Raw genomic sequence first — 25,017 nt, forward strand, 5'->3', positions numbered from 1 at the left:
CTTGGTAATCTTATATATGTCGCTATCGAAGTCAGTCATTGCAGTGGTACAAGGGCTGGCTGATGGTGGTGTGGGGTTGTAGAACACGAGATTGCAGCCAACAAATTCCCTGCGTGGTACACACTTCTTCTCCCTTTGAAGGGAGGGGGCCAACATCCGCCAACATCCGAATCCATGCGCCAGCCAAAGTAAGGGATGTAGTAGTATGATGCTGCTATGGAGTACAGAAGGCAGGTGGGGTAGCGGCTGCACAGCGGGTACCTAGCGGCTCCTCACTAAAAATCAAGCCTTATTTGCCCCGCCAGCTTAGGGCTTAGCAGCTTATGTAGGTTGCTCTAGGTTGCTTCTTAGCGTGCTTGATTCCCGACCGTAAGGGCCACCTCCACCCAAAAGTTACCCACTTCCAATTCAGACAGCAAACAGCAGGTCAGGATCGAAGATGCAATTCAAGATGGAGGACAAGACCTGATATTTGCACATACCGACCTAGGTAGCTAGCTGTAACCAGGTCTAAACTATTCTACATGCATGTGCACCCGTACAGATCAAGCCCGTGATGTTTCTGCCCGGAAATCCCGCGTAACCACGACGCCAGCTTGGCCGTCAACTGTTGTCGGCGGTGGCTGGCGGCCATCGACATCTCCGTGCTGGCCGAAAATGACACCCTGCCCCTCCCGCTCGTCTAGCTCGTAGTAATTACCACCCTGAACTGTAACTTGACTCTCCATTTCTCGATTCCGACTTGATTTCCCGACCCGCGACCAGATGATGGTCGAGAGCCCAGTGGGAGTGGGCTGCTTGCTGCTGCTCTTACCCGACCGGTTCAGGTACCGCCCTTGCACTATGCTCTCGGATGGGCCCGGCTTTGGCTTCCTTTGAAGTAGTAGGCCTAGCTCGGGCACGCTGAAGCAGAGCACGCCGGTCGTTAATTCCGCGAGTCTAGGTAGTCATAAATCATGAGCGATTGAGCCTTTTCGCGAGTGGGCGTAGCTAAGTACGCTTAGGGACCGGTGGAAGAGAGGAAGATAAGGGATAATAACAGCTTACCCCCACATAATGATCTCAGGGTGAACCCAGGTCTTATCCGGGTTACTACTGCCGTTCCAGCGGACCAAAAACCCCGCCAAACTGAAGGCAGGGCCACTGTATATATTCTATTAGAAAGATCGGACAAGGAGGCGGCCATGTTGCCAGCTTATGCAGACGCCAAGAAAGCACTCTACCTTAAGCCGACCGTGAAGACCAACACGACCGTGATTTTCTTCTTAGCTCTCAAGTTCAGACCCCAAACCGCCTTGACGGGAAGCAAGAGGATGATGAAATCCGTTACCGTATTGACGATCCCGCTTACATTAAGCAGTGTCGAGACGTCGATGCACTTGCCGGGAAGGTTGGTGATCCAGATCTTCTCGCGGGGGATACACTGCCAGACCTTGGCCAGGTTGGTCGCCGCGTAGAAGCCTATGAGGAAGGCGATCAGAGTCACGATGCAGATATCCAATAGACCATGGCGCGAGGGCGAAAAAACGCGTCGGTAGAGCCAGAGAACCGACAGCTTGACGATACATATCGTGATGCCATAATGGATGGAGGCAACCATGAACCACTGTCACCCCCGCGTCCCTGTTAGCCATGACTCTTTCTTTTGTTCTGCTTGAACTTCTTGGAGCCTTACATAAGTTGCTTGCTGCGCTTGTGGCTTCGTGATGTCCCAGGCGTGACGGCCCCCATAGTGTGTCATCGTGGACGCCCCCGTGGCACAAAACGACACTGTCCCGATCTAGTGGTTGCCCAAAAGAAAAGTCAGCATCAGAGAAGATGTATCTCGCTCCCCAGCTTCTACACTGATCCAATCAGTTCTCGTTCGTTTCCGTCTGGCACCTACCCATGCGACGAGGCCTAGCCCTGCATTCGTGTCAATGTAAAAGATCATCACAAGCCAGGTTGAAAGGGTCATTGCCAGAGCAGGCACCTACTTACAGTCCTCAAAAGTCCACACCCTTTTCTTCCAGAGCCGGACATAGCATCGGAGCCCGAAAGGCAATATGACGAAGGGGAGCGCGACGCCCATGGCGATATTGTTCTTGAGCACCAATGTCTCGGGATGGTCGAAGTTGGACGTGACTCCCGGAGGTGGTGGCATCGCAGGAACGCGCGTCTCGGCCGCGGTCGGCGTTGGCGTCACGGGAGTCGCCATGGCAGCCAGAGCTGTCACGCGCGCAACGCTTTCTGGGGAAAGACAGTCAACGGACTAAGAGGATGGCACCAAGACTCGTCTTGGAGAAGTGGGCAGGATAACAAAACGAATGGTGGCGTGTTTCGGGGTCGACGACGAATCTCAAGCCTCTTAACCGCATCACCTTTTTCCCCAGATGACCGCAAAGATGAGAGGGAGAGGACGGCAATGCGCGCCAGTGGGGTTTTACGGCATGCCCGTCTAACTGGAATGCTTAGCGACCGGCCGAAGATCTACCCCATGCCTTTCCATCCGTGGTTCTGAAAGGATCATGCGTTTTGGCCTTTATTAGTTATGCAGTCATCCACAGCAATGCACCCACACCAGGACCCGGGCCCGGGATCAGCAAGTTGGCAAGTCACCTGCAGCGGGCAGCGAGCTCTGGACACGGGAGTCGGAGAACTATGTCTTGAATTGGCATGCAACTGAAAAGGCCAGGGGGTGTTGCTGGGAAGTCGATAGATCTTCCGTGCGCAGAATTTCCAGCTTTGGAATACGAGCAGATGATTGAAGCCAGAGCCATTGTTATTGCGCATGCAATAGGGGGGGGGGGGTAGAGTGTCGCAGCGAGGCACACCTGCAGGGAAAGGATTCGATCATTGCCTCTGTGAGTACGTTACATGCTTACATGCATTTTGGGGGGATTCCGAATGTGTTTTTTCGTACATTTCAGGCAGGTCGCAGCCGTCGTGGTGTGTGGGTGGATGCTCAATCGCTGCCGCCTCTCAGAGACAGTACCGGGTAGATGACGTTTGTAATTATCACACACCCCAGGGGACGCGAGGAGTGATTGGTCTTGGTCTTGGTTGTTACACAACATCCCTAACATCCCCTCCGCCCGTGTATGCTCATTTCTTCCCTCTTTCTTCTTCTGGGAGATATTCCTCCCCTTTCCTGACTTTTGCCTCGTTGTGAATTAAATATACACCTCATCGTGCTGTTGGACAAATCATGTCCTGCTTTTAAAGTCAGTCACACCACACCATCCGTGGCAATTTCATTGGGCGCATCCCGAGAAAAATGTCGGATTTCAACGATGCCAAGACTGCCTCAGGCGGAAGTGGCCCCGACGGGTGTTCTCCTGCCGATTCTTTCCCGTCGCCGACCAACCCGGGAGCTTGGGTCGGGTTGGGGCCGGCGCCAGTGCATGAGGCCAAGCTTCGGCGCAAGATTGACCTCCATGTCCTGCCCATTCTCTTCATCGTTTACGTTGTTGCATTCCTCGACCGGGTGAACATGTCAAACGCCCTTACGCTCGGCCTGCAGGCAGATCTCGGTCTCACGGGGCAGCAGCCCAACGTGGCGCTCACCATCTTCTTCGTGCCCTACATCATCTTCGAGGTTCCCTCCAATATCCTGATGAAGAAGCTCTCTCCTCACGTCTGGCTTTCCGGGTGCATCCTGGTCTTCGGGGCCGTCTGTATCGCCCAGGGCTTTGTCACGAACTACAGCGGTCTATTGGCAACCCGATTCTTCCTCGGGCTTGCCGAGGCCGGCATCTTCCCCGGCAGCTTCTACCTCATCAGCTTCTGGTACAACCAACAGGAGGCCCAGGCGCGCTTCACCGCCTACTGGAGCAGCACCATCCTGGCTAGCGCCTTTGGCAGCCTGCTTGCGAGCGGCATCGCCAACATGGACGGCGTCCGCGGCCTGGCCGGCTGGAGATGGGTCTTCATTCTCGAGGGCATGGCGACCGTGCTCGTCGCCGCTTTCGCCTTCTTCACCATCACCGACTTCCCGCGCGAGGCCAAGTGGTTGCTCGAAGGCGAAAGAGCCTTCATCATGAATAAGACGGAATCCAAGGAATCCGTCTCCCATCCCATCACCTCGCGAGATGTTTTGACCTTCTTCTCCAAGCCAAAACATTGGCTCGGAGCTATCATGTACTTTTGTAAGTCGCCCGTCTCAGCGTCTCCTTAGCGGACGCCACTGCCCCCTAGACCATGGATACTAACGTTTCCATTCGATAGCAATTCTCATACCCTCCTACTCCTTTGTATACTTTACGCCTACGATTGTCCAGGGCCTCGGATACGGCGCCATCCAGACCCAGCTACACTCGGTGCCTCCTTTCGCCGCCACATTTGGCCTGACTGTGATCCTGGCGATACTGTCGGATCGGATGCGGGTGCGGTCCCCTTTCATCTTCTTCGGTCTCTGCCTCTTGCTGGCTGGCACCGCCATGTGCATGAAGATCCACGGCGTGGAGCACTTCTCGTCCGAGTACGCGGGCCTCTGTCTCGCCGCGATGGGCTCACTCGGCGTGGGCGGCAACATCGTCTGCTGGTACATTATGAACCTCCGGGGCCATGCGGAGCGGGCCCTCGGGTCCGGGTGGATGATCTGCTTCGGCAACGCCGGCGGCATCGTGGCCACCTTTGCCTTCCAGAAGAAGGACTCGCCCCGGTACACCACGGGCTACTCCCTCGTCTTGGCCATGGGCGCCCTCTGCTTTGCTTCCTGTGCAGGATACGCACTGGTCATCTGGCGCGAACGGAAAGCGGCAACGGTGAAGAGCAATAACGAAGACGGCGTGAAGCATGAGTTATACTTATAAAGCAGGTTGCCCTGTCTATTATTTTTTTAATATTATATCTATATATAAGGTTTATATATAAGTTTAATATATATTATTATATTATCTTAAGGCTTTATAAAATATTCGTCGAAGGGTATAAGGTAATAAATATAGCTTAAGATTTCGTCTATTAGCTCTATCGTTTTAATAAGCTTTTTTAATAGTAATGCCTTAATCTAAGAGATAAAGTATTTACCTTACTCGGACACTACTCAGCCTATATAGGCCCCGACAAGCACCTAATAATGCGAGCTGACTATAGCTCCCCCACGAGTACTGTCTACCGAGAGCTAGCGATTCGAGCTTTAACCGACGCTAAGTCTTCGTATATACTCAATATTGTTCAGCACACAGGTAAGCAAACGCGCTCATGTAATCATTTCTCAACCATTTCTCATGCCTCTTATCTAATACAAAGCAGATAGAATCGATATACCCTCTTAGGTACCGGATTGGAATTCCAAGACATTCCATCATGCGTTACCCAGAATTGGTATCGACTTGGCAGGCGCAGCTGGTAGTTATCCACTGAGGGCTCGAGTTATAAGGCCCCAAGACACGCTTCAGATCCAAGGATTTGTGTTCGACGTAGTGGGTGCTTCGTCGAGGCCTTTCCAAGCTACAGACTTTAAGCTAGAGTCGCCGGCATCGGGAACAGAACACACATTGGCACAGATATGGAGAGAAATTCGTGGCCATGGCGTCTTTGATCTGCTGAGTGCCTACCATGTTCTGGAATCAAGTGCATTGGTCGCGTTCCTGGATACGTGCCGCGCCGGCTGGGAACCTCCCCTTGTTTTCGCCAACAGGAACTCCATGAAGGATACGGCTGCACCCATGATGCCAGAGCAGCGGGTCATTGATGGTGTTTCCTACTTGTGTCAAATCTTACCCCCGGTGCTCTTGGATCCAAGTTTCAGCTCCCTGGCCAGTGAAGATGGCGCCGACAGATGGCAAGATGCCTTCGAGATGTTTGCTGGCAATAGAAGATTTGTAAGAACTATGAGCGGTTATTATGCGTTGTGCCCCGGCCTTGTGAAGGTGGGAGACCTCATCGTCGTTTTGATGGGCTGTATGACCCCTTTCGTTCTTCGACCCACTGGTGAGGGCTATCTTCTTGTGGGAGAGTGTTATGTACATGGGATTATGCAAGGTCAGGCTACGTCTATGCTGGACGAGCGGAACATCGTTCTTTCCGACTTTTGGGTTATCTAAGATGCTATATAGGGTTCTAAGTACACCACTGATGCAACTAGGGCAATGGGTAGATGCTTTGCGAGTTGAAACAACTCGGTGGAAGTCTGGCTAGTGACCAATCCTGAACCTGTGAGCGCACCGGGATTGCAGACAAGAAGTCTAGCGAAAGCGGGACACACAAGCGTAGGTGGAGATCGTCATGGAATCCGGTAGGCGTAGGAAAGTAGGTAAATGAGGTTGGTGCCAGCGTAGGTTGGTGGTCATCTGCGGGCAACACGCAGCGATGTGACGGTCGGGTACAGATTCGCATTTGGTTGCTCGTATTAAGGCTACAATGGAAGAGACCAAACAAAATGTGGTACGCCCAAGAGAATAACAAGTAACCCCTCTTCGGTCTTGCCCGATGCGACATATTATCCCGGTTGAATGGGCTTCAGACGGGAGTCATCCAACTCACCCAGCTCAGGCTCCCGTCAAGTAATGGTGGGTTGCTAAAGCTTCAAGTCCATCATTGACTGCTGTGGTGGGGCAGCAGAGCTCAATTGGAGCCAATCCAATTGGGTGCTATCTTAGCGTCGAATGATTGGCTGGTGCCGGGGGGTTGCACTACGAAAATATTTCTTAGGTGTGAGCTTCATGGCAATCTCCAGGCGAGAGGTAGGAAGCAGCTATTCTGTCTCTTTTTCATTCCATTCGCCATTGTCAACGACGTTTGACCCCATCACCACCCACTCCTCTCCCTCCTTTTCGGGCGCATTTTCTAATCTTCTTGGTTTCGGGTGCCATTGGTCTTGCCGTCTTTCAATATGTCGGCCGCTTTCCGAACCCTCGCGCCCTTCCTGCGCGCATCCCGCCTTTCTCTCAGAACCGGCAGCACTGCCAACCCTCTGCAGTCGATAAAGTCGCAGAATGTCTCTGCTGCCCTCAACATCTACCGCTCGTACGCCGTCTATGAGCGCTCCAAGCCTCACGTGAACATTGGTACCATTGGTCACGTCGATCATGGAAAGACTACCCTCTCGGCCGCCATCACCAAGCGACAGGCCGAGAAGGGCATGGCCAGCTACCTCGAGTATGGCGCCATTGACAAGGCCCCCGAGGAGCGCAAGCGTGGTATCACCATCTCGACTGCCCACATCGAGTACTCCACCGATAACCGCCACTACTCCCACGTCGACTGCCCTGGTCACGCCGATTACATCAAGAACATGATTACTGGTGCCGCCAACATGGACGGTGCCATTATCGTCGTTGCCGCTTCCGATGGACAGATGCCCCAGACCCGTGAGCATTTGCTGCTCGCCCGCCAGGTCGGTGTCCAGAAGATTGTCGTCTTTGTCAACAAGGTCGATGCCATTGATGACCCCGAGATGTTGGAGCTCGTCGAGATGGAGATGCGTGAGCTTCTGAGCCACTACGGCTTCGAGGGTGACGAGACCCCCGTCATCATGGGTTCCGCCCTGATGGCCATGGAGAACAAGCGACCCGAGATCGGTGTGGAGAAGATCGACCAGCTTCTCGAGGCCGTCGACTCGTGGATCCCTACGCCCGAGCGTGATATGGACAAGCCTTTCCTGATGTCTGTCGAGGATGTCTTCTCCATTGCTGGTCGTGGTACCGTTGCCTCGGGCCGTGTCGAGCGTGGTCTCCTTAAGAAGGACTCCGAAGTCGAGCTCGTCGGCAAGGGTGGTGAGATCATCAAGACCAAGGTCACCGATATCGAGACCTTCAAGAAGTCCTGCGACGAGTCCCGCGCTGGTGACAACTCCGGTCTTCTCCTCCGTGGTATCCGCCGCGAGGATGTCCGCCGTGGTATGGTCATCGTCAAGCCCGGCACCGTCAAGGCCCACACCAAGTTCATGATCTCTCTCTACGTTCTGACCAAGGACGAGGGTGGCCGTCACACCGGTTTCCACGAGAACTACCGCCCCCAGATGTTCCTGCGTACTGCCGATGAGTCTTGCGCGCTCTTCCTCCCCGACGACGCCGAGGACAAGAGCCGCATGATCATGCCCGGTGACAACGTTGAGATGGTTGCCCACCTGCACAACCCCATTGCCATTGAGGCTGGTCAGCGTGTCAACGTCCGTGAGGGTGGCCGCACCGTCGCCACCGGTATCATTACCCGCATCATCCAGTAAATCAAAAAGAGATCTACTGGTATCACGAATTTACACATACCTAATCTGTACGAGGGATGGAGCGAGCGGACTTGGTGGGCTTGCTACGACGGAGGGCATGGGAGGCAAGGAGTTTTATTGAGATGATGTGTATATGGACCATGACATGTATAGATGTACAACACCCACCATTGATTTTGAGATGAACTCTCGTGTACATTTTTTGGCTTCAAGAAGCCTAGACATCATGTCATCTCCCCTCTATTCTTGTCTGCGACTTTTTCTCTTGTACTTAGGTCTGCAATGAGGAAAGCCAGACAGAAACCACACAAAAATGAAACAAACCTCAATAAATCCAAACCACGGCCTGTGTCTCCCTCGTGTTCTGAAGTGCAACAATCTGGCTTACATTGGCAGGCCTAGACTCGTGGACGTTGACATGTGGCACTTTGTACGCACTCGGTCTCGGCAACGGTTTTCGGCGAGAGATAGGGTCCGCCAATCTCGCGTGTGGTACGCCCCAGCAACGTTACGCCTTGGCCGAAGATTGAATCACCATTGCCACTATACCCAAGACGTGATGACAGCAAGTGTTCGCTTCTGTGTATACTTGAGCCCCCTATTATTCGATATGTGCGTCTCTCCCGCTTTCCATGGGGTACCCCACAACGAGCGTGAATTATGATGTCTTTCTCCTCAACATGACTATCCTGATGCTGCTTAATCTAATTTTCGTTTTATTTTCATTGGTTTCGCGCTGGTTTTGAGGGCTTGCTTGTTCGGTAGAACGGCAGGCGAGACGACGAACTTACTACCTGGCCTAAAGAATTGCACTATACGTTTAAAGTATATAGCATACTCCTTCGGTCCATGGCGCCCCTCCAGATAGGAAACCAAGTCGAAGACTCCGACGAGGCGGACTCCAAGAAAACATCGGTGTCGAGGCGCGATTTGATCGATTATACAAAACTTTCTGGGCTTACATCTCTCTGTGAAGAGTAAGTACACACCCAAACGCCGGATGGCAAGCATGCTTCCAGTCTCTTGCTCAAACACTCTCCATTCCCCCCTTTTTGGGGCATGTTTAATTACACCTCCATCCCCACTCATGGCATTTTATCAGGTCATTTTCACGAACGTTGTAATAGAGAAAGAGGAAGCCAAAAGGTCGTTATTAGATCAATAACCAAAAGCAGGTACGAGGCTCTAGGCGAAGACTTCTGCGCCTGGTCCAACCGCCCCAACCAACTCCAGGACGGCGGGTCGCCCATAGCCATCGACGCCGAGTTTCTGGAGCCCCTGTCTCCGGAGTGGCGCCCTGTCCATACCCTCCTCGTTGTTGCCGTGGTAGTCTGCTTCCTTCTGGGGATTGTGCGGTCCTTTTCATCGTCGGCAAAGAGCCACCAAGCTTTGAGGCGATGTCGGGGCTGCTGCTGTCAGAGAAGGAAGGCCGAATTTACGAGGCCCATGGACTACAAATTGGGGGAAAGCTTTGGGTGGGTAGCTGCGGGATGGAACGGGATGGCGATCGGCACCGGGGGGCCTTGAGGGGGTAGAATGACTGGTCTAAGGTTGTCTTTACGAATGCGCCCTGAGAAAGAGAGAGTGGCGGGTACAGGATGGGTTACCTTTATATGTATCTTCAGTGGCGTATTTATCTACACATGTATGCACTGATCTATCAGCCAGCTCAGTCACGCTGGCTGTTTGCCGACGAGATTGGGGAGGTTCATGCTAAAGACAGTATCAATCTTGCCGCAAAGTTCCTAAGAAAATGGCAAACGAGAAATCCAGATGAGATTACACCCAAGATTCAATATGCTCAACAGTTTTTGACAAGACTGGCGATGCCTACGGTCTATCCTCTAACTCGAAAATAAACTGAATATTCCTGCTGAGAACACTTGTCATTCTTCTTTCCAGCCTGTCGTTTACCGTATCGCTCTTCATCATTAGGTACTTAATTATAAATTGCAGTCACAGATAAGGTACCTTACCTGTTGGGCAGACGCAGATAGCATGCCTCGGGAAGGAACCTTGCATGCAATGTTCTATCAAATTGTAGAAAACTTGGCAGCTATGACAAACGCTTCATGGAGCTGAAACAAACGAAAACCTGGTTTGATTAATTTTTGCATCGAGGTGCTTACTCACAAACCCCTCTCGAGCTTGTGCTTGAATTGCTCGACGCAAGCTCGATATCACGAAACCGAAACACCATCGGAAACATTGTCTTCTTCGTCTGGTTGCCCTCGAAAACCCAGCAAAGGGTCTTGTTTGTACGCCAACATGGGGCTCTTCAATGACTACCAGTGCGGTACATGTGGGAAGTCCTTCACCACCTGGGAGGCGCGGGACAACCATGTCGACTCGACTGGACACCAATGGCCCGCCTTCGAGTGCGACACATGTTCTCGCTGCTTCGGGTCTGAGACGGCGTGCTTCCAGCACATGGACGCCATGAACCACTTCGAGTTTGTTTGCTGTCGTTGCGGCGACACCTGGCCTGACGAGGAACAGTTGACCCAGCACCAGTACGATGCTCACAACTACTGTGAGGAGTGCAACCGGGAGTTCATGAACTACAACAACTTGATGCAGGTTAGCAGCCATCGGTCCCTCCGACAAATATCCAACGTGTTGATCTGACATAAGAACCCTTGTAACCCCAACTATAGCATCTCCGCTCCCGTGTCCACCAGGGCCAGAACATCCAGTGTCCTTTCTGCAAGAACTGCTGGGCCACGGCTGCGGGTCTGACGCACCACCTCGAGTCCGGCTCCTGCCCGTCGGCTACCGGAGCCAACCGCGACACGCTGTACCAATTCGTGCGTAGCAAGGATACAGGCGGCGTCTTTACCAAGAACCTGATCGGCTACCACGGATCGAGCAAGTACGAAGCCAACGACCAGTCGTATAACCCGTACCGCGGCGGCTACGAGTGTTACCTCTGCCACCGGGTCTTCAGCTCGCTGCACGGACTAAATCAGCACCTGAACTCTCCGATCCGTAAGTCTTTGCCTATCCTTCTTCTTGCTGCTGAGCATGGTTAGTCCAAGGACAGTCATCCGAAGAGCAGACGCGAGAGGGAACTTCGACAGTATGGCATGTATAGACATGACTGACACCATTGAACACTGATTGTAGATCAGCAAGCCCTGTATCATTGCCCCAATCGCGGCAGCTGCGGCAAGGAGTTCAAGTCGCTGGCGGCCATCATCAACCACCTCGAGAGTGAATCCTGTGGCTTCACCCGCTTCGAGAAAGTGCAACGTGGAATCCAGAACGTTGTTAGTGGAGACAAGTTGATCAAGTTCTGAAGTTGGCATTTGTGTTTCTTTGGGACAGCAAGTGGCATTGCTATGGTTACTGTACGACAATAGTGCGGTAGTTGCTTGCGTTTACTGTCAGATCTAGGTGGAGACTGATGGCATATACTGAGCTGAAGTTGATGATGGCATTGGAACCAGTCGCTTCAGCGTTCTCAAAAGAGAGCGAGACACATGCTGTTACCCATCTAATTGGCTCCCTGTTACAGCTGATTAGGATGATATGAAGGAGTGACAGACATGCAATTCGATACAGCCACTTTGATATGACTGGTAGCTCAGAATTGAATGGAACTTGCCAAGAAATAGGCGAAACCATGGCCATTTTCACAATTGCGACGAGTGTCGAGACTCTCGGGTGGATAACCTCATCAATCTCTCAGATACGTACGATAACGAAGCCTAAGCAACGTGCCTCCTGTCATGGCCGACACCCAGTCTTTCACATATATCATTCCCACCGAGCGCGGCTCGAGACTCGAGAGAAAATCGTATGATGGTAGGTTGTCATCAAAAATCCATATGCATTGTCGTGGTGTACTAGCTTGACTCTATCGCAGTCTTGGCTATTCCATTCCACGAAGCCCAACAACCCGTCCAGTATTTGTAGGGTGAATGCACCAGGGGTAACCGTAGAGCCCTTTTTATTCCCCTTGCGAGATCAGAAACCGACCAACTCCATATCCGCGAACGTTGTTCGTGTCGTAGATGACTAGATGCAAGAGAGACGATGGAATGGGACGAGTAAAAGACATGTTGGTCTTTGTTTGGTTGTTTAACGGTGCTGTCCAGGATGTTAGTATTCCGGCGTGTTCTTTCGATTTCCCTCGTGCACCGAGGGACGATGCGCGATGGTGTCTCGCGGCTCGACTCAATTCGTACCTTGACAAAGCCAATGTCGGCAGCCTTCTCACGGAAGCACTGACGGCAGATGTTGAGGCCGTACTTGCGGATCAGACCAGCCTTGTGGGTGCAGACACGGCTATAGTGAAGAAGGATAGGTTAGTACGAGGTTTCCTTCTTATCATGACACCGTTCCCCCATCGTCCAGTCCATTCTTGAATTTTTGACATAATCATCCTCCTCCCTCTAACAACGGGGAACGTACCAGGCACGGGCGCCCTTGCCGTAGGTGCGGGGACGAGAGTTCCAAACGGTTTCGTGAGACATGTTGGCGGTTGTTGGTGATGCAGCTGGTCACGTAGACTGAGCTTGCTCTGGGCGGAATTGTACGGTTGCGGGTTGGCGAGGTGTCTGGCGTTGGGCGTCGGTCGTCGATTGTAGATCGGGAGTGGAAAGTCGAAATGTTCGCGCAAATGGCCTTTTTTTGCAAAATTGGGTTGTGGGAAGCCACCACGCCAAGTGCCTGGGTCAGTGCTTTTGCGGACAGGGGCTGGTGCTGGTGGGGGGCTTTTGGTAGGTGTGGCTAGAGGGGATATTGGCAGATACATCCCTATGGCTGTGCAGATTTCTGATGGACGACCTTATCTTATCAAGGTAACCCCACCCCAGCCCCCTGGGCAGCTGGGCCGTTTGGTTGAATCGGATTGATGAATGTTGCCCGCCACCTGGAGCAACGCCACTGCTTGCAAGGGGCCGGGTCGTCATCCATTCAAGAGCTCGGGAGCTTGGGCCCAGCAAGTTGACAGCTTGCCTCCAAGAGGGTCTGCCGCCATCACTGCATGTCCATTTCTCAGCATTTGTAACAGAGCCGGCTCTTTTTCTATATACCTGCTGCAGCACCCCGCGCTTTTAGACGTGGTTTTTTCTCATTTCGATACTTCTGAACCAATCTCCCTGACATATCAATTCATCGGCCCTTTTGTGACCTTTGCATCAAGATGGTCCTCCTCAAGAGCCTCGTGCTCTCTGGCCTCGCTGCCGCCGTAGCAGCCAAGTCTGCTGTCCTTGACCTCATCCCCGACAACTTCGACAAGGTCGTCCTGAAGTCGGGCAAGCCCACATTGGTCGAGTTCTTCGCGCCGTGGTGCGGCCACTGCAAGAACCTCGCTCCCGTCTACGAAGAGCTTGCTGGCGTCTTTGCCGCCTCCAAGGACGTCCAGATTGCCAAGGTCGATGCCGATGCTGAGAAGTCCCTCGGCAAGCGATTTGGTGTTCAGGGTTTCCCTACTCTCAAGTTCTTCGATGGAAAGAGCGACAAGCCCGAAGACTACAATGGCGGACGCGACCTGGAGAGCTTGACCAAGTTCATCACCGACAAGACCGGCGTCAAGGCCAAGAGAAAATTGGAGATGCCCAGCCAGGTTAACATGTTGACGGATGCCACTTTCAAGGAGATCATTGGCAGCGAGAAGAACGTCCTTGTTGCTTTCACTGCTCCCTGGTGCGGTCGTACGTGCAACCTCATTATTTCTGGATCGCTTCCTCGTCTTTATGCTAATTATATTGATAGACTGCAAGAGCCTGGCTCCCACCTGGGAGACCCTGGCCGAGGACTTCATCCTCGAGACCAACGTGGTTGTTGCCAAGGTTGATGCCGAGGCTGAGAACAGCAAGGCTACCGCTTCCGAGCAGGGCGTTACCTCGTACCCCACCATCAAGTACTTCCCTGCCGGCTCCAAGGATGGCGAGGCCTACAACGGTGGCCGATCCGAGGCCGACCTCGTCGCCTTCCTCAACGAGAAGACCGGCACGCACCGTGTTCCTGGCGGCGGCCTCGATGCCACTGCTGGTACCATTGGTCTCATGAACGAGATTGCCATGAAGTTCGCTGCCGGTGGTGCTGCGCTGGCCGACCTGTCCGAGGAGGCTAAGAAGGCTGCCGCTGGTCTCTCCAAGGATGCTCAGTACAAGTACGCCGATTATTATGTCCGCGTCTTCGACAAGCTGTCCAAGAGCGACACCTATGTCGCCAAGGAGCTTGCCCGCCTGGATGGTATCCTCAAGAAGGGAGGCTTGGCCCCGGCCAAGGCCGATGAGCTCCAGAGCAAGACCAACGTCCTGCGCCAGTTCCTCAAGGATGTGGCCGAGAAGGTCACTGGCGAGAAGGACGAGTTGTAAACAAGGGTCAAAACACTCACGAGTGACTGCACACCCCTTTGACGATACGATGATGACGAGAAATGCATTAGGCATGGTGATGCCTATTCTTGACACAAAGCCAATACAATAAGATCATATCCATATGTACCGCATTCTAAACACACAAAGCAATCGCCCGTGATCCAAACTCCCCAACGCCCCGTTGGTAGCCCGCCCTCCTGTAGTGTGCCCCTTAATTAGGTCGGTTGTAATGAGTGTGTTTAGCGACTCAGGGTTTTGATGATGAGGCCGAATCGCTTGCTTGGTTGGCTTTTAGTGCGGATTCGAGGTTATCCAATCTTCGCGACATCTCGTCCACTATAATGATGCGCATTAGAACCCATAAATTGCAGCAATCGTCTGGCACGTGGGTGGGGAGTCCATACTCTTTGCGAATATCTCGCTGGAGACACCGGCGAACTTATTGGATAGGGAGTTGAGCAATTCCTCGACTACAACAGTCAACTCATCGGAAGGCTACATAGAGTCTCTCGTAAGCATCTGGTTCCAAAAGCGCTGGTTTGCACAAGTCATGACATGACGTACAGTTCCGTCTTTGTTGGTGTTTGCAGCGCTGGTGTTGTTGGGCTCAGGCTTCTTGGACGACATCTTTGCGCAATCGCAGGGCGTGGGTATTGGACAGAGTGGTTATGTGTGCAGCCGGTTCTTGGTCTTCTTCAATTGTTGCGCAATTTTCGCTTGTTATGTTGGTAGGTGGTCGCGTGTCGCTTCGCAGGTGACTGACTTGGATGGGGTGCTATGTTACTTTCGAGAGAGTGCGCAATCGATTGAACAACCGAAGACGCGAGCGGGACGCTGGATCTGTACAAGTATGCGCCTGCTTGCTCTTAAAACCCCTGCTGCTGCTCAGTGTTAGCCGCTGCGAGACCCCTGAAGATTGGGGTGGGTCGGGGGTGGTTTCTAGCTCGGGCAAGTGCACCGACAAGCCGGTGACTTCACTTACTGAGCTGCAGCTCATAGGGCCCCCATTAGCAAACTTGAGGTACACCACGCGACACAACCGCCTGGTCCTATCGTTGAAGTGCTCACAGCATATCTAATTCCTAAGAGATATTGCGTTATAGTCTGCTAGGACGAGTTACTACTCCCCAGATCCCCTCGACCTAGGCGCCACATATTCTTCCTTTCTTTCCGAGGGAGCTACGATGCCCACCACCCGGTAATCCTACTCCCCCCCTCCCCTCCGTGTGGCCATGCCTCCTCCGCAAGACAATGCCCGCGTTATCTTCCTCGTCATCCTCCTCTTCTGGGTCGCCACGAGCCCCGAAAACGGCCCCGGCTTCGTCGCCGCGCCCTCCCTGACCCGCGCCCGGCTCGCGCGCCAGCGCCATGCGCACGGCGTCCTGAACACGACGGACTGGGGCGCCTTCGCCCCCCACCTACACCTCGACGACCCGCCGCCCCCGCCGCCCGACCTCGAAAACGGCGGCAACATCACGCTCCCGACGGGCTACCTCAACCTGACGGGGTTCCGAAAGGAGGACGGGCTGGCGTGGGACGACCTAGGCCGGTTCAAGAGCCGCTGCGAGGCGTGGAGCCACAACGCCGTCGGCGACCCGGGATCCCAGTCGCCCGTCTGGCAGAATGTCTCGGGCGTGGTCAAGGGGCCCTGGGTCCGGCGGAATGCTTCGGTGTACCGGGACCATTCGAACTACAACCTAACGGCCATGACGCCGAATATCGAGTGGGTGGGCCGCCAGGCCGACTGGCTCCGCAACGCCACGGGAAGCGAGGGCAAGATGATGCTGCGGATCGAAGACGAGGAGGATGCGGGCACAGAGCCGGAAACGCCAAAATCCAAAGGACTTATGCCGGCCGAGGTGGTTGCGCGCGAGGTTTCAGCCACGGTCACGATAGACGACGACGAAGGCACGGGCGCCACCTTCGACATGCGGTTGCATGGTGTGCACTGGCCCCGGCAGGGAGCATTGCTTTTGACGACGACCAGCGAGAAGTTTGCGGGCATCTTCGGCCTGCCGCACCTGACGACGCGGCAGGACTTCTACGAATCTAGTAAATCTCTGCTGAACAGGACTCTGGACGAAGTGCTGCAAAGGAAGGAAAAGCGCACATTTAGTGACCCCACGAACCCCTGGGCGGCAAGCATCGACTCTCCGGGGGAAGGGTGGACTCCGGCACCTCATTGCGAGTATATAATGTACATCCAGATTCACCCGCCGGACAAGGACATTTTGCAGGTTGATCCCACGCTCACCGGTCCCGAGGATACGGCACAGGCGATCGCGGATCTGGAATACGAGCTCCGCTTCCCCCGGGGAGCCCCCCAGCAGCGCCACCCCAAGCTTCAGATGTCTGCCGTCGTCTATTCGCCTGATTGCGCCTACTTCCTCGAGACAAGGGGACCTCCCGAGTATCCGCCAGCAGACGGGCTGCACCTTGTTGGTTGGAAGCAGGAGTTTTGGCTACATAGCGTGAGCACCTGGCTGCTGGGCTTCGCTTTCGTCATCTTTTGCCAGGTCCAGCTGCTCAAGATGCAGATCAAAGAGACTTCGACACCATCGACCTTGGGTCGTGTCAGTTTCTATACCGCGAGCATTATACTGCTAGCGGACGGCATCACCTTTCTTGGGTCCTCCGCTTGGAGTCTGTCGGCATCGACTACGATGCTGCCATCGTTGGTTGTCACTGTCGCATCGTTTTTGTCCATGATCGTATCCGTCGCCTTTCTTGTCGAGATATTCAAAGTTCAGGAGCCCGAATGGAGGCGGCAGGAAAGAGAGAGGCAGCGCATCTCTGCCGCAAATACACCGAGGCCTCCTGAGACGCCGGTGAATACCACCACGACTACACCACCCAACGCGAACGGAGACGCTGTTCCGAATACTATTCTATCCACCGCCGCCCGGCGCGCAAACCCAAGGCCACCCTCGCCGCCTATTATCATCCCGTCTGACCAAGACATTGACGCCGAGATTGAAGAGGTTACGAGCGGCACGACGGCAGCCGGGTTACCTACTCCTGCGACCGCTGCTAACCCGACTCCCGCCCCACCAGCAGGTCCAACAGTGAGCACCATCTTTGGCCGGTTCATTCTGATCGGGATTGGCATCTTATTCCTGTCACTTGCTGCGATCACCTGGCGGCCGCACATTCGCACTACCTACTTTAACCTGCTCGCCTTTACCTACCTCTCCCTCTGGGTGCCCCAGATCTACCGCAACATCTACCGCAACTGCCGGCGCGCCTTCTCGTGGCGCTTCGTCGTGGGCCAGAGCGTGCTGCGGCTCCTGCCCATCTCCTACTTCTACACGGTCAACGACAACTTCGCGTTCGCCGAGCCCGACTGGACCGCCTTCACCGTCCTCGCCGGCTGGCTCTGGGTCCAGATCTGGATCCTCGTGGGCCAGAACGTGCTGGGCCCCCGCTTCGGGCTGCCCAAGGACTGGATGCCCGAGGCCTGGGAGTACCACCCCATCCTGCGCGAGGACAACGTCGAGAGCGGCGGCCTGCCCATCGGGCTCGTTTCGGTGTCGGCCCCCGGAAGCCCGTCGCTTGAGCGGAGGAAGAGCGGAGATGGGAACAGCGGCAGCGGCGCAGGCGGGAAACAAGCGACTAAGATTCACGTTATCGACTGCGCCATCTGTCGCGAGGTTCTCGAGGTCCCTGTCGTCAAGGCTGGCGAGGCGGATCCCGCGACCGTGGGAGGGGTGGCAGGCGTTTTCGCCAGGAGGGTTTACATGGTCACGCCGTGCCGGCACATCTTCCACTCGGAATGTCTCGAGGGGTGGATGCGGTTCCGGCTGCAGTGTCCCATCTGTCGCGAGGAGCTGCCGCCGTTGTAGATAGACAGGCAGATAGATATCCAAAACTTGGGGATAGATGGGGATGCCACCTCACCTCATTTACATAACGAAATACTTACTTAACCAGCTAGCGGAAATGGAATTGAAATAATTGTATACAACATCTACATGGCGTGAAGTGAATTACCTGATGACTTGTTGGTTCAACTAGGCGCATGCCCCTTCATGACGCTGCAAGGCAAAATTTGCTTCTCTCGCTTTGGCAATTGCGTCAGGTCGCATTTGCCATCAGGCTCGACGTTTTGTAGACATGGAAGCCGGTCATGAACACAAGGCTGGCTGAATTTTCATGAGGCAAGGGAAGCCAAACAGAACAAGAACCTACGGAATTATCTGGTCGTGAGATGGAGGGATGGGTAATGACTGTGGAAAGGCTCCAATCCAAGCCTCGCAAAAAAAGAAAGCAGAAATTCGACAAGCAGTACGCGCTTGCCATTGCGAGTGCTACGCAGGTGATATCTCATCAGATGCTGGCCGATTCTAGGTGTTTGGATTTTCCATTCGAAGATAAATCGGCAGCAACAGCACGAGCATGGGTAAAATGTGCAACATGGAGGTCAACATCTCACGTCGAGCAAAGAATGGCTTCTTCTTCGCGGCCGAGGACGAACCCCAGCGAGCAATGAAAAAGATAAAAAAGAAGACAGCCTGTCAGACGTCCACCACCACCCACCCCGGCCGCGCGCCCAAAGGCAGACCGCAGCAAATCGGGGTCGAGATCATCAAATACTTTCTATACAGCTGTTTTACGGCCGCCGCCCTTGCGGGCAGTGCGAAAGTGGGAGCAGTCGAGAACGACCACCTTTTGAGAAAAGGCTTCACTCTTGAGTGGCGGGGATAGGAATCATCAACCAGGGTCGGATCTGTAGCTGTTTTGGAGAAAACAGAGATTGGGACAAACACTATAGAAATGATTCTTTAGAGTATTGTCGACATGAAGAAGAAAAGAGAAAAGGAAATCGAAATGGAGGGAGGGAGGGAAGGAATTTATAGAGTGAGAATCCAGGCTGGGTGGGTCCGAGCAGTCTGCGGATCAGCCAATCCCATCCATTCAATTTGCTGGTGGGGCGTTGACCCTCAAGGTGCCCAAAGGTGCCTGAGCAGAAACTGATTTTTACTGCAGGTACCCGCTATCCAATGGGCCTGGAAGCAAAAACTCAGGCAGGAACCAGGGTTTGGCACTTGCTCGACACGGCACCTACTCGACTTACACCCAACCTTCACCTAACACCTCAGGTTGTTCATGAGACATTTCCAGATTGATTTGGTATCTACTTGTGCCTTACCTGACTGATTTGAAAGTGATAACTGAGTTGCAAACGAACTTCAATTGTCAAATCCTTAGGCTCCAACTCTGCGTTCCTGCTTCCTCCCGGAAGCCTTCCCAATCTACTCCAAACTGCTCCAATTTGCGTAGAGATAGTGACTCAGATGTGTATAATTTCCTACCCGTTCCATAACTTTGGCAGGCTTAGCCCAGTAGCTACGTGCTGGGCTCTGCCATAATAACGTAATAGCACCTGTTCAACCCCGGCTGCCGAGTGTTGGCGTTGAAAAGATCCTTTCAGCGGCTTCTTGATTATCACGAGGTTGAACCTTGGTGGGCAACTTTTTTCTCGGGTCCGCCTCATGTCCAAAGTTACCCTCGTACAACAACAGGAAAAATCGAGCATGCAGGATTTCTTCATGCTGGATAGTCAGGCTGACTGACGATGAGTCTTTGGTGGTTATCTCCCGTCATTCCATAACATATCTCACTTCAGACTGACTTCCTCTCATGCTGAATCAGTTCAGAGCAATTTTGTAGACAGATCGTGTATCATTATTTCAATAGCCCATTAAACTAGGTACAAGTTGACGCCATACACCATGATGGGTATCAAAAGACAAAATTTGTCCAAAGGAATATCCGTGCTTCCGTGGCCTAATTGACGCTTTATCTCCTGTTATCCGACGACCCCGTAGCCGGCTTCCACTCGTGGTGGTGCTGCCCCTTGGTCGGGCCGCCGACGGGGTCGTCCTGGCGGTCGAACATGTGCTGGCCGAAGTAGTCGAGCTGGGCCTCCATGAACTGGGTGGGCAGGGCGGTCGAGGTCTCGTACTTGTAGTACTCGAGGCACTGGCTCATGCTGGGGACGAAGCCGTCGGCCTCGAGCGCCTGCAGCACGACGCTCTTGAGGGCCGGGTAGTTCTGCGTCAGCTCGCGCGCCACCTCGGGGTTGCCCAGCACGTCGTCGACGTCGTGGTCGGGGCGCGCGTACGCCCGCTCCAGCACGATGTCGGTGATGTGCTCGGCCCGGATGATGCAGCCGCCGCGCCAGAGCTGCAGCACGTTGCGGTAGTCCAGCCCCCACTTCTCCTTCTTGTCCTTGGCCCGGATCAGGTCCAGCCCCTGCGCGAAGCACGTCAGGAAGCAGAAGTACGTCGCCATGTGCAGCTGCTCGAGGAACTTCTGCTTCGAGGCCACCGACAGCGACTTGGGCTCGATGCCGCCGCCCGCCGACTTCTTGTTCTTCTTCCGCCGGCCCAGGTCCGCGGACGCGCAGCGGAACAGGTGCGCCGCCAGGATGGAGGAGCAGGGTACGTGCAGCATGACGGCCTGTTCGCAGGTCCATGTGCCCGTCCCTTCCTCCTCGTCCACGTCCTGCACGACCTTATCACGTACCGAGTCGAGCACGTACTTCCCATCCTTGCCCTTGGCACTCTCCACGTCGACGCCAATGGCGACAAGGAAGCAGCCCGAAAGCGGGCCTGAGGCGTCCCACGCCTTGAAGACGTCGCGGATCTCGTCGTTGCGGAGACCCAGACCCCTGGACATCATCAGCCACGCCTCGGCCAGTACCGACATCATGCCCTGCTCGATGCCGTTATGGACCATCTTGACGTAATGGCCGCTGCCTCTGGGGCCGACGGGCGTCACGCAGGGACGCCCCTTGCTGTCCTTGGCTGCCACCTTCTGGAAGAAGGGCATCATCTGCTTCAGCGCCTCGGGCTTACCGCCGGGCGACATGGAGGGCCCCGCACGGGCGGCCTGATAGCCGCCCGAGACGCCGCACCCGATGTAGTGGATGCCCTTGGGCTCGAGGTCCCTTTGCCTCCGCTCCGTGTTGGTCCAGTGCTCGTTGCCACAGTCGACGATGATGTCACCCTTCTTGAGGTAGGGCTTGAGGCCCTCAACGCACTTGTCCGCGGGCTCGCCGTGGGGCGTGCTGAACACGAAGACCTTGGGCTCGCCCTTGGTCTCGATGGCCTTACAGACGGCCTCGTAGCTCTTTTCCGGCACCACCATCCTGTCCATCTTGATGTTCTTGGCCTGCTTCGCCAGCGCGTCCATGTTCGCCTGGCCTGGTTGATGTTGTTAGCCTCGTGGTACCGATGGCAGCACCCCTTTTACTCTCTCTTGTCCGCATCTCAACCAGAAGGGAAGGCGAGGCTTACTTGGGTCGAAGAAATGCACCTCGGCTCCTTTCTCGGCATACAGAAGCGACATCATCGCGCCCATGCTTCCTACTCCGAACATCCCCAGCTTCTTCACGTCCAACCCAGAATTATTGCCAGCCATGGTGATGATGTGAAGAGCTCTCTCCGAATTACAAGGTTTCTTAATTGGTAAATGGGTGGTTTTAAAAGATATCCAACCAAAACTAATTTTGAAAATACAGAAAATGCAAAAGACGTGACTAGTCAAGCAACTCAAAGGGGTTCATATTTTATACTACGTATATTGTATTGGTAATTATTCGATCATTCGTCTACCTGTTTCTTCGTCGGATGTTACGTAGGATCGCTGGCTGTGACGGAGCAGTCTAGACTCCTGACGTCAAGAGGGTCGCCCTAAAGTGTGCACAGTTCAGACTTGCCCACCCTTTTCTTATAAATCCGGACGGGGGAGTTACCCATCAGGAGGCTCGCTCCTTTCTGCTCCTCGTTGATGCGGCCGCATTTCCCAGAGAAATCGCATGGCCATTTGCCAGATGATTCGGTCCTTTCGCGTTTCCGGAAGAAGCATCCTGGAGTTCCGGCTTCGCCATGTTACGATGTTAATGCGGGCCCCGCTTGCAAGCGGCTGACGTTGACAAATGCCAGCACCGTTAGTCCGCAGCTCGCAGAAGCTGGAGCGAGAGGCCATTCCGCAGTGAGCTAGGTGTCAAACAACTCACATGGAGGGTCTGCCATAATGTTGGGGATTATATACTTGGCGTAAGGCCATAATAGAGGTGTGTGCAGTAGTGTGTGCGTCTCCTGGTGGCCTCGTGGCATGGCGCTGGGGAAAGGAGCCAGGAGGAGCGACGCTTGCACTTTAGCGCAGTGCATTGAAAAATCCCCCAACAGCATTGCTGCTGGCTGCTTTTGCTGACATGGCATTGGACACGGCGACGTGGGGCTCGAGAAAGAGTGAGGACATGTCGGATCCAAGTAGCCGAGACGGGCGCCGGCACGGCATCCGGGCAGCCGGGGTGTAGCTACGGGAGCGGTCACGGGTCTGCTTTGTGGCCTCTCGGCGGCGATGCTTATTTTTCGAGTGTGGATGTATGGAGAACTCGTCGGTTGGTCTGCCTCGTCTGCGCACGCAAGACGTGAAATCAGTTCATCCTGTGGAGAGAGCCCATACAGTAGAATGTGTTCTAGCGAGAAGCATATTTTTCTAGTCCTCTTTCCCCTCTTTTTTCTATTCTCGTTCTGGCAACTGCCCAGCGGCCGCAGAAATAAGCTGTGTTTTGCCCATTATCAGCGAGACAGGAAGAATAAACAGATTGAATTGTATACAACCGCTTATCCATCATAACCCGTTTTTCAAATGAATAAAAAATGTGTGTATGAGCTCATGAGGCCTAGTTGGTTTCCATTGATATGGAACAATAGCTTCCGATCTGTTAGGGAACTGACCCGTTTGTTCTCAAAAGGGCTTGCTGCTTGGACGACACATAATGGCGTGTTCGCAGTTCCCGGTGTGGCTTCTGGTGTGGCTAGCATCTTCCATTACGAAAATAGTGGCATGTGTGATTTCTCTGTTGTGGCTGCGCCCAGCACCTCATTAGCGTCCGGCCCCGTCGCATCACATCAGCCTGCGCCATTTCAGCAAGCTTTCTTGGCCTAAAAGCCAAGCCCTGGTAGCCGGAGCTTTTCCAGCGCCGATCGGTTAGATGCAGACCTTTGCCTCGCGCCTTGCCCGAATTGGCTTTACATCGCGAAATCGGGCGGGATGACGACCGTTTCCACCCAGTTGGGATGGCCACTCGTAGGGAAGGAAGGCGGGCGCTACTTCGCTTCTCGTGGCGCCTTCCGTGGAGAGGGCGCTTGGGGTACATCAGCCTCACCGGCAATCTGGTCCCCATCACTTTCCTCCCAGCTGAATGGCTCAAAGAACCAGTCATGATGCAATCGTGACTGCAGGCGCCATCTCGTTTCTGGGCCAAATCGCGGCCTGGCACAAGATGGTGACATCTTGCCCAAACTACTTCACGACCTGGCAGTTGGTGTTCCAGGGAGAAATCAGTTCATGGATTTACGCACAAAGAATAGGGTTTGCCTTTTTTTTTCTTCTTTTGTCTTCGCGGAGTCCATAGTTCACTCAGCATTTTGGCTTGCCTAAACGAGAAACCAATTCGAATCAGAGACTCCTGTCAACAGTTCACGTCTGATGCCATCTATGATTTTGGGCGCAGTTGTTTATTCACGCTGCGATGATACTAACAATTGAAGCCAAGCCTCGGTCTTACTGGAAATAGACCCGGAGCCGGGTTGGTATAAGTCTGCGATGATACGAGCCGCCTCTGCCTAGATTAATGTCGATCTGCACTCCGCCCAGCCGCTATACTGGGACACCTTTGATGATAGCAACACAGCACTTCCCCAAGGTCACCTGATTAGACCCGGACTCAAGACCACATACCAAAGGCAAGAAGCAGAGAACCCAGCCAGGGGCCATTACCATGGTGCGTCGTTTGAGTGAGACTTCAACTCCGTTATGCTAGAACAACAAGCATGGAGTCAACCTACTTGAAGTAGGTACGCACTGGGGAGTTTTTGCGTGTGGCGTGCCTCCTCGCCCCTGAGCAGGCCCACACACATCATCCAACACCACAACACGCATCGGAATCAATACAGCATTGTGTGTGATGGTGGCAGTTTAGACTTTCTTGGCCGCATTCAGCACGTTCAGCCATCTTTCGTCCCAACCCAAACCTGCCATCCCAAGCCATGCACAGCATTAGCTTGTTGCGTTCGTGCTGATCTCTGAACTATCCAATAGCTTCTTTCGGTCCGCTCTGTCGATCAACTGTTCCCGTCGTGCTAGATGCATGTTAGATCCGAACTAGGCAATCTCAGCCATCTCACTTATGGAAGCCTGCAGATTCGATATGCAGGTAACATTATGGATTCAAAACAGAAGTCGCCTAGCCTTGGCTCATGAATCCATGAGATCATCTGGCGGCACGCCTAATCTCATAGTCTCGGTCGTCTGGCTTGGCTTGTCAAAGATGTTGTGGCTCGCTACGCGTCGTGTCGTGCAGCCGGTGTCCAAGGTGGTTTGTCTTAAGCCTATAAGATGGACGTGCTTCCTGTCGATCAAAACGGAACAGATTTCCCCTCAGCACAGTCGTTCTAGTCCTTAAGCCCATCCCTCCTCTCTTCCTGTTCATACTCTCCTCCTTACAGATCATCAGCA

The 25,017-nt window shown here is 53.9% G+C and overlaps 9 protein-coding genes across 9 annotated transcripts; 5 read left to right on the top strand and 4 right to left on the bottom strand.

The window, feature by feature from the left end:
- Positions 1 to 545: 545 nt before the first annotated feature.
- Positions 546 to 2,197, bottom strand: PG985_013360 (uncharacterized protein; the record flags this gene model as incomplete). The annotated part of the gene is made up of 6 exons (XM_066833126.1): positions 546 to 939; positions 1,048 to 1,143; positions 1,224 to 1,606; positions 1,676 to 1,780; positions 1,886 to 1,905; positions 1,981 to 2,197. 6 exons carry the CDS (start codon positions 2,195 to 2,197, stop codon positions 546 to 548), a joined length of 1,215 nt encoding a protein of 404 aa, XP_066677866.1.
- A 1,059-nt stretch (positions 2,198 to 3,256) lies between these two features.
- PG985_013361 (uncharacterized protein) lies at positions 3,257 to 4,793 on the top strand (the record flags this gene model as incomplete). Its single annotated transcript, XM_066833127.1, has 2 exons — positions 3,257 to 4,127; positions 4,207 to 4,793. 2 exons carry the CDS (start codon positions 3,257 to 3,259, stop codon positions 4,791 to 4,793), a joined length of 1,458 nt encoding a protein of 485 aa, XP_066677867.1.
- Positions 4,794 to 6,817: 2,024 nt separating this feature from the next.
- Positions 6,818 to 8,152, top strand: PG985_013362 (uncharacterized protein; the record flags this gene model as incomplete). Its single annotated transcript, XM_066833128.1, has 1 exon — positions 6,818 to 8,152. The coding sequence occupies one exon, from the start codon at positions 6,818 to 6,820 to the stop codon at positions 8,150 to 8,152; it is 1,335 nt and encodes a 444-aa protein (XP_066677868.1).
- Positions 8,153 to 10,420: 2,268 nt separating this feature from the next.
- On the top strand, positions 10,421 to 11,451 carry PG985_013363 (uncharacterized protein; the record flags this gene model as incomplete). The annotated part of the gene is made up of 3 exons (XM_066833129.1): positions 10,421 to 10,732; positions 10,810 to 11,140; positions 11,279 to 11,451. 3 exons carry the CDS (start codon positions 10,421 to 10,423, stop codon positions 11,449 to 11,451), a joined length of 816 nt encoding a protein of 271 aa, XP_066677869.1.
- A 747-nt stretch (positions 11,452 to 12,198) lies between these two features.
- Positions 12,199 to 12,676, bottom strand: PG985_013364 (40S ribosomal protein uS14). Its single transcript, XM_066833130.1, has 3 exons — positions 12,569 to 12,676; positions 12,343 to 12,442; positions 12,199 to 12,244 (listed from the first exon to the last, which is right to left on the bottom strand). Exons 1-3 carry the CDS (start codon positions 12,628 to 12,630, stop codon positions 12,236 to 12,238), a joined length of 171 nt encoding a protein of 56 aa, XP_066677870.1. The 5' UTR covers positions 12,631 to 12,676; the 3' UTR covers positions 12,199 to 12,235.
- A 625-nt stretch (positions 12,677 to 13,301) lies between these two features.
- On the top strand, positions 13,302 to 14,481 carry PG985_013365 (Protein disulfide-isomerase erp38; the record flags this gene model as incomplete). Its single annotated transcript, XM_066833131.1, has 2 exons — positions 13,302 to 13,812; positions 13,874 to 14,481. 2 exons carry the CDS (start codon positions 13,302 to 13,304, stop codon positions 14,479 to 14,481), a joined length of 1,119 nt encoding a protein of 372 aa, XP_066677871.1.
- A 250-nt stretch (positions 14,482 to 14,731) lies between these two features.
- On the bottom strand, positions 14,732 to 15,111 carry PG985_013366 (heat shock factor binding 1; the record flags this gene model as incomplete). Its single annotated transcript, XM_066833132.1, has 3 exons — positions 14,732 to 14,820; positions 14,889 to 14,979; positions 15,049 to 15,111. 3 exons carry the CDS (start codon positions 15,109 to 15,111, stop codon positions 14,732 to 14,734), a joined length of 243 nt encoding a protein of 80 aa, XP_066677872.1.
- Positions 15,112 to 15,716: 605 nt separating this feature from the next.
- PG985_013367 (Transmembrane E3 ubiquitin-protein ligase 1) lies at positions 15,717 to 18,326 on the top strand (the record flags this gene model as incomplete). The annotated part of the gene is made up of 1 exon (XM_066833133.1): positions 15,717 to 18,326. One exon carries the CDS (start codon positions 15,717 to 15,719, stop codon positions 18,324 to 18,326), a length of 2,610 nt encoding a protein of 869 aa, XP_066677873.1.
- Positions 18,327 to 20,283: 1,957 nt separating this feature from the next.
- On the bottom strand, positions 20,284 to 21,909 carry PG985_013368 (6-phosphogluconate dehydrogenase (decarboxylating); the record flags this gene model as incomplete). The annotated part of the gene is made up of 2 exons (XM_066833134.1): positions 20,284 to 21,692; positions 21,786 to 21,909. The coding sequence occupies 2 exons, from the start codon at positions 21,907 to 21,909 to the stop codon at positions 20,284 to 20,286; spliced, it is 1,533 nt and encodes a 510-aa protein (XP_066677874.1).
- Positions 21,910 to 25,017: the final 3,108 nt, after the last annotated feature.

Source organism: Apiospora marii (assembly GCF_038362585.1).
Source record: "Apiospora marii strain CBS 49790 chromosome Unknown utg000011l_segment0_segment0, whole genome shotgun sequence".
In the NCBI taxonomy this organism is placed as follows: Eukaryota; Fungi; Ascomycota; class Sordariomycetes; order Amphisphaeriales; family Apiosporaceae; genus Apiospora; species Apiospora marii.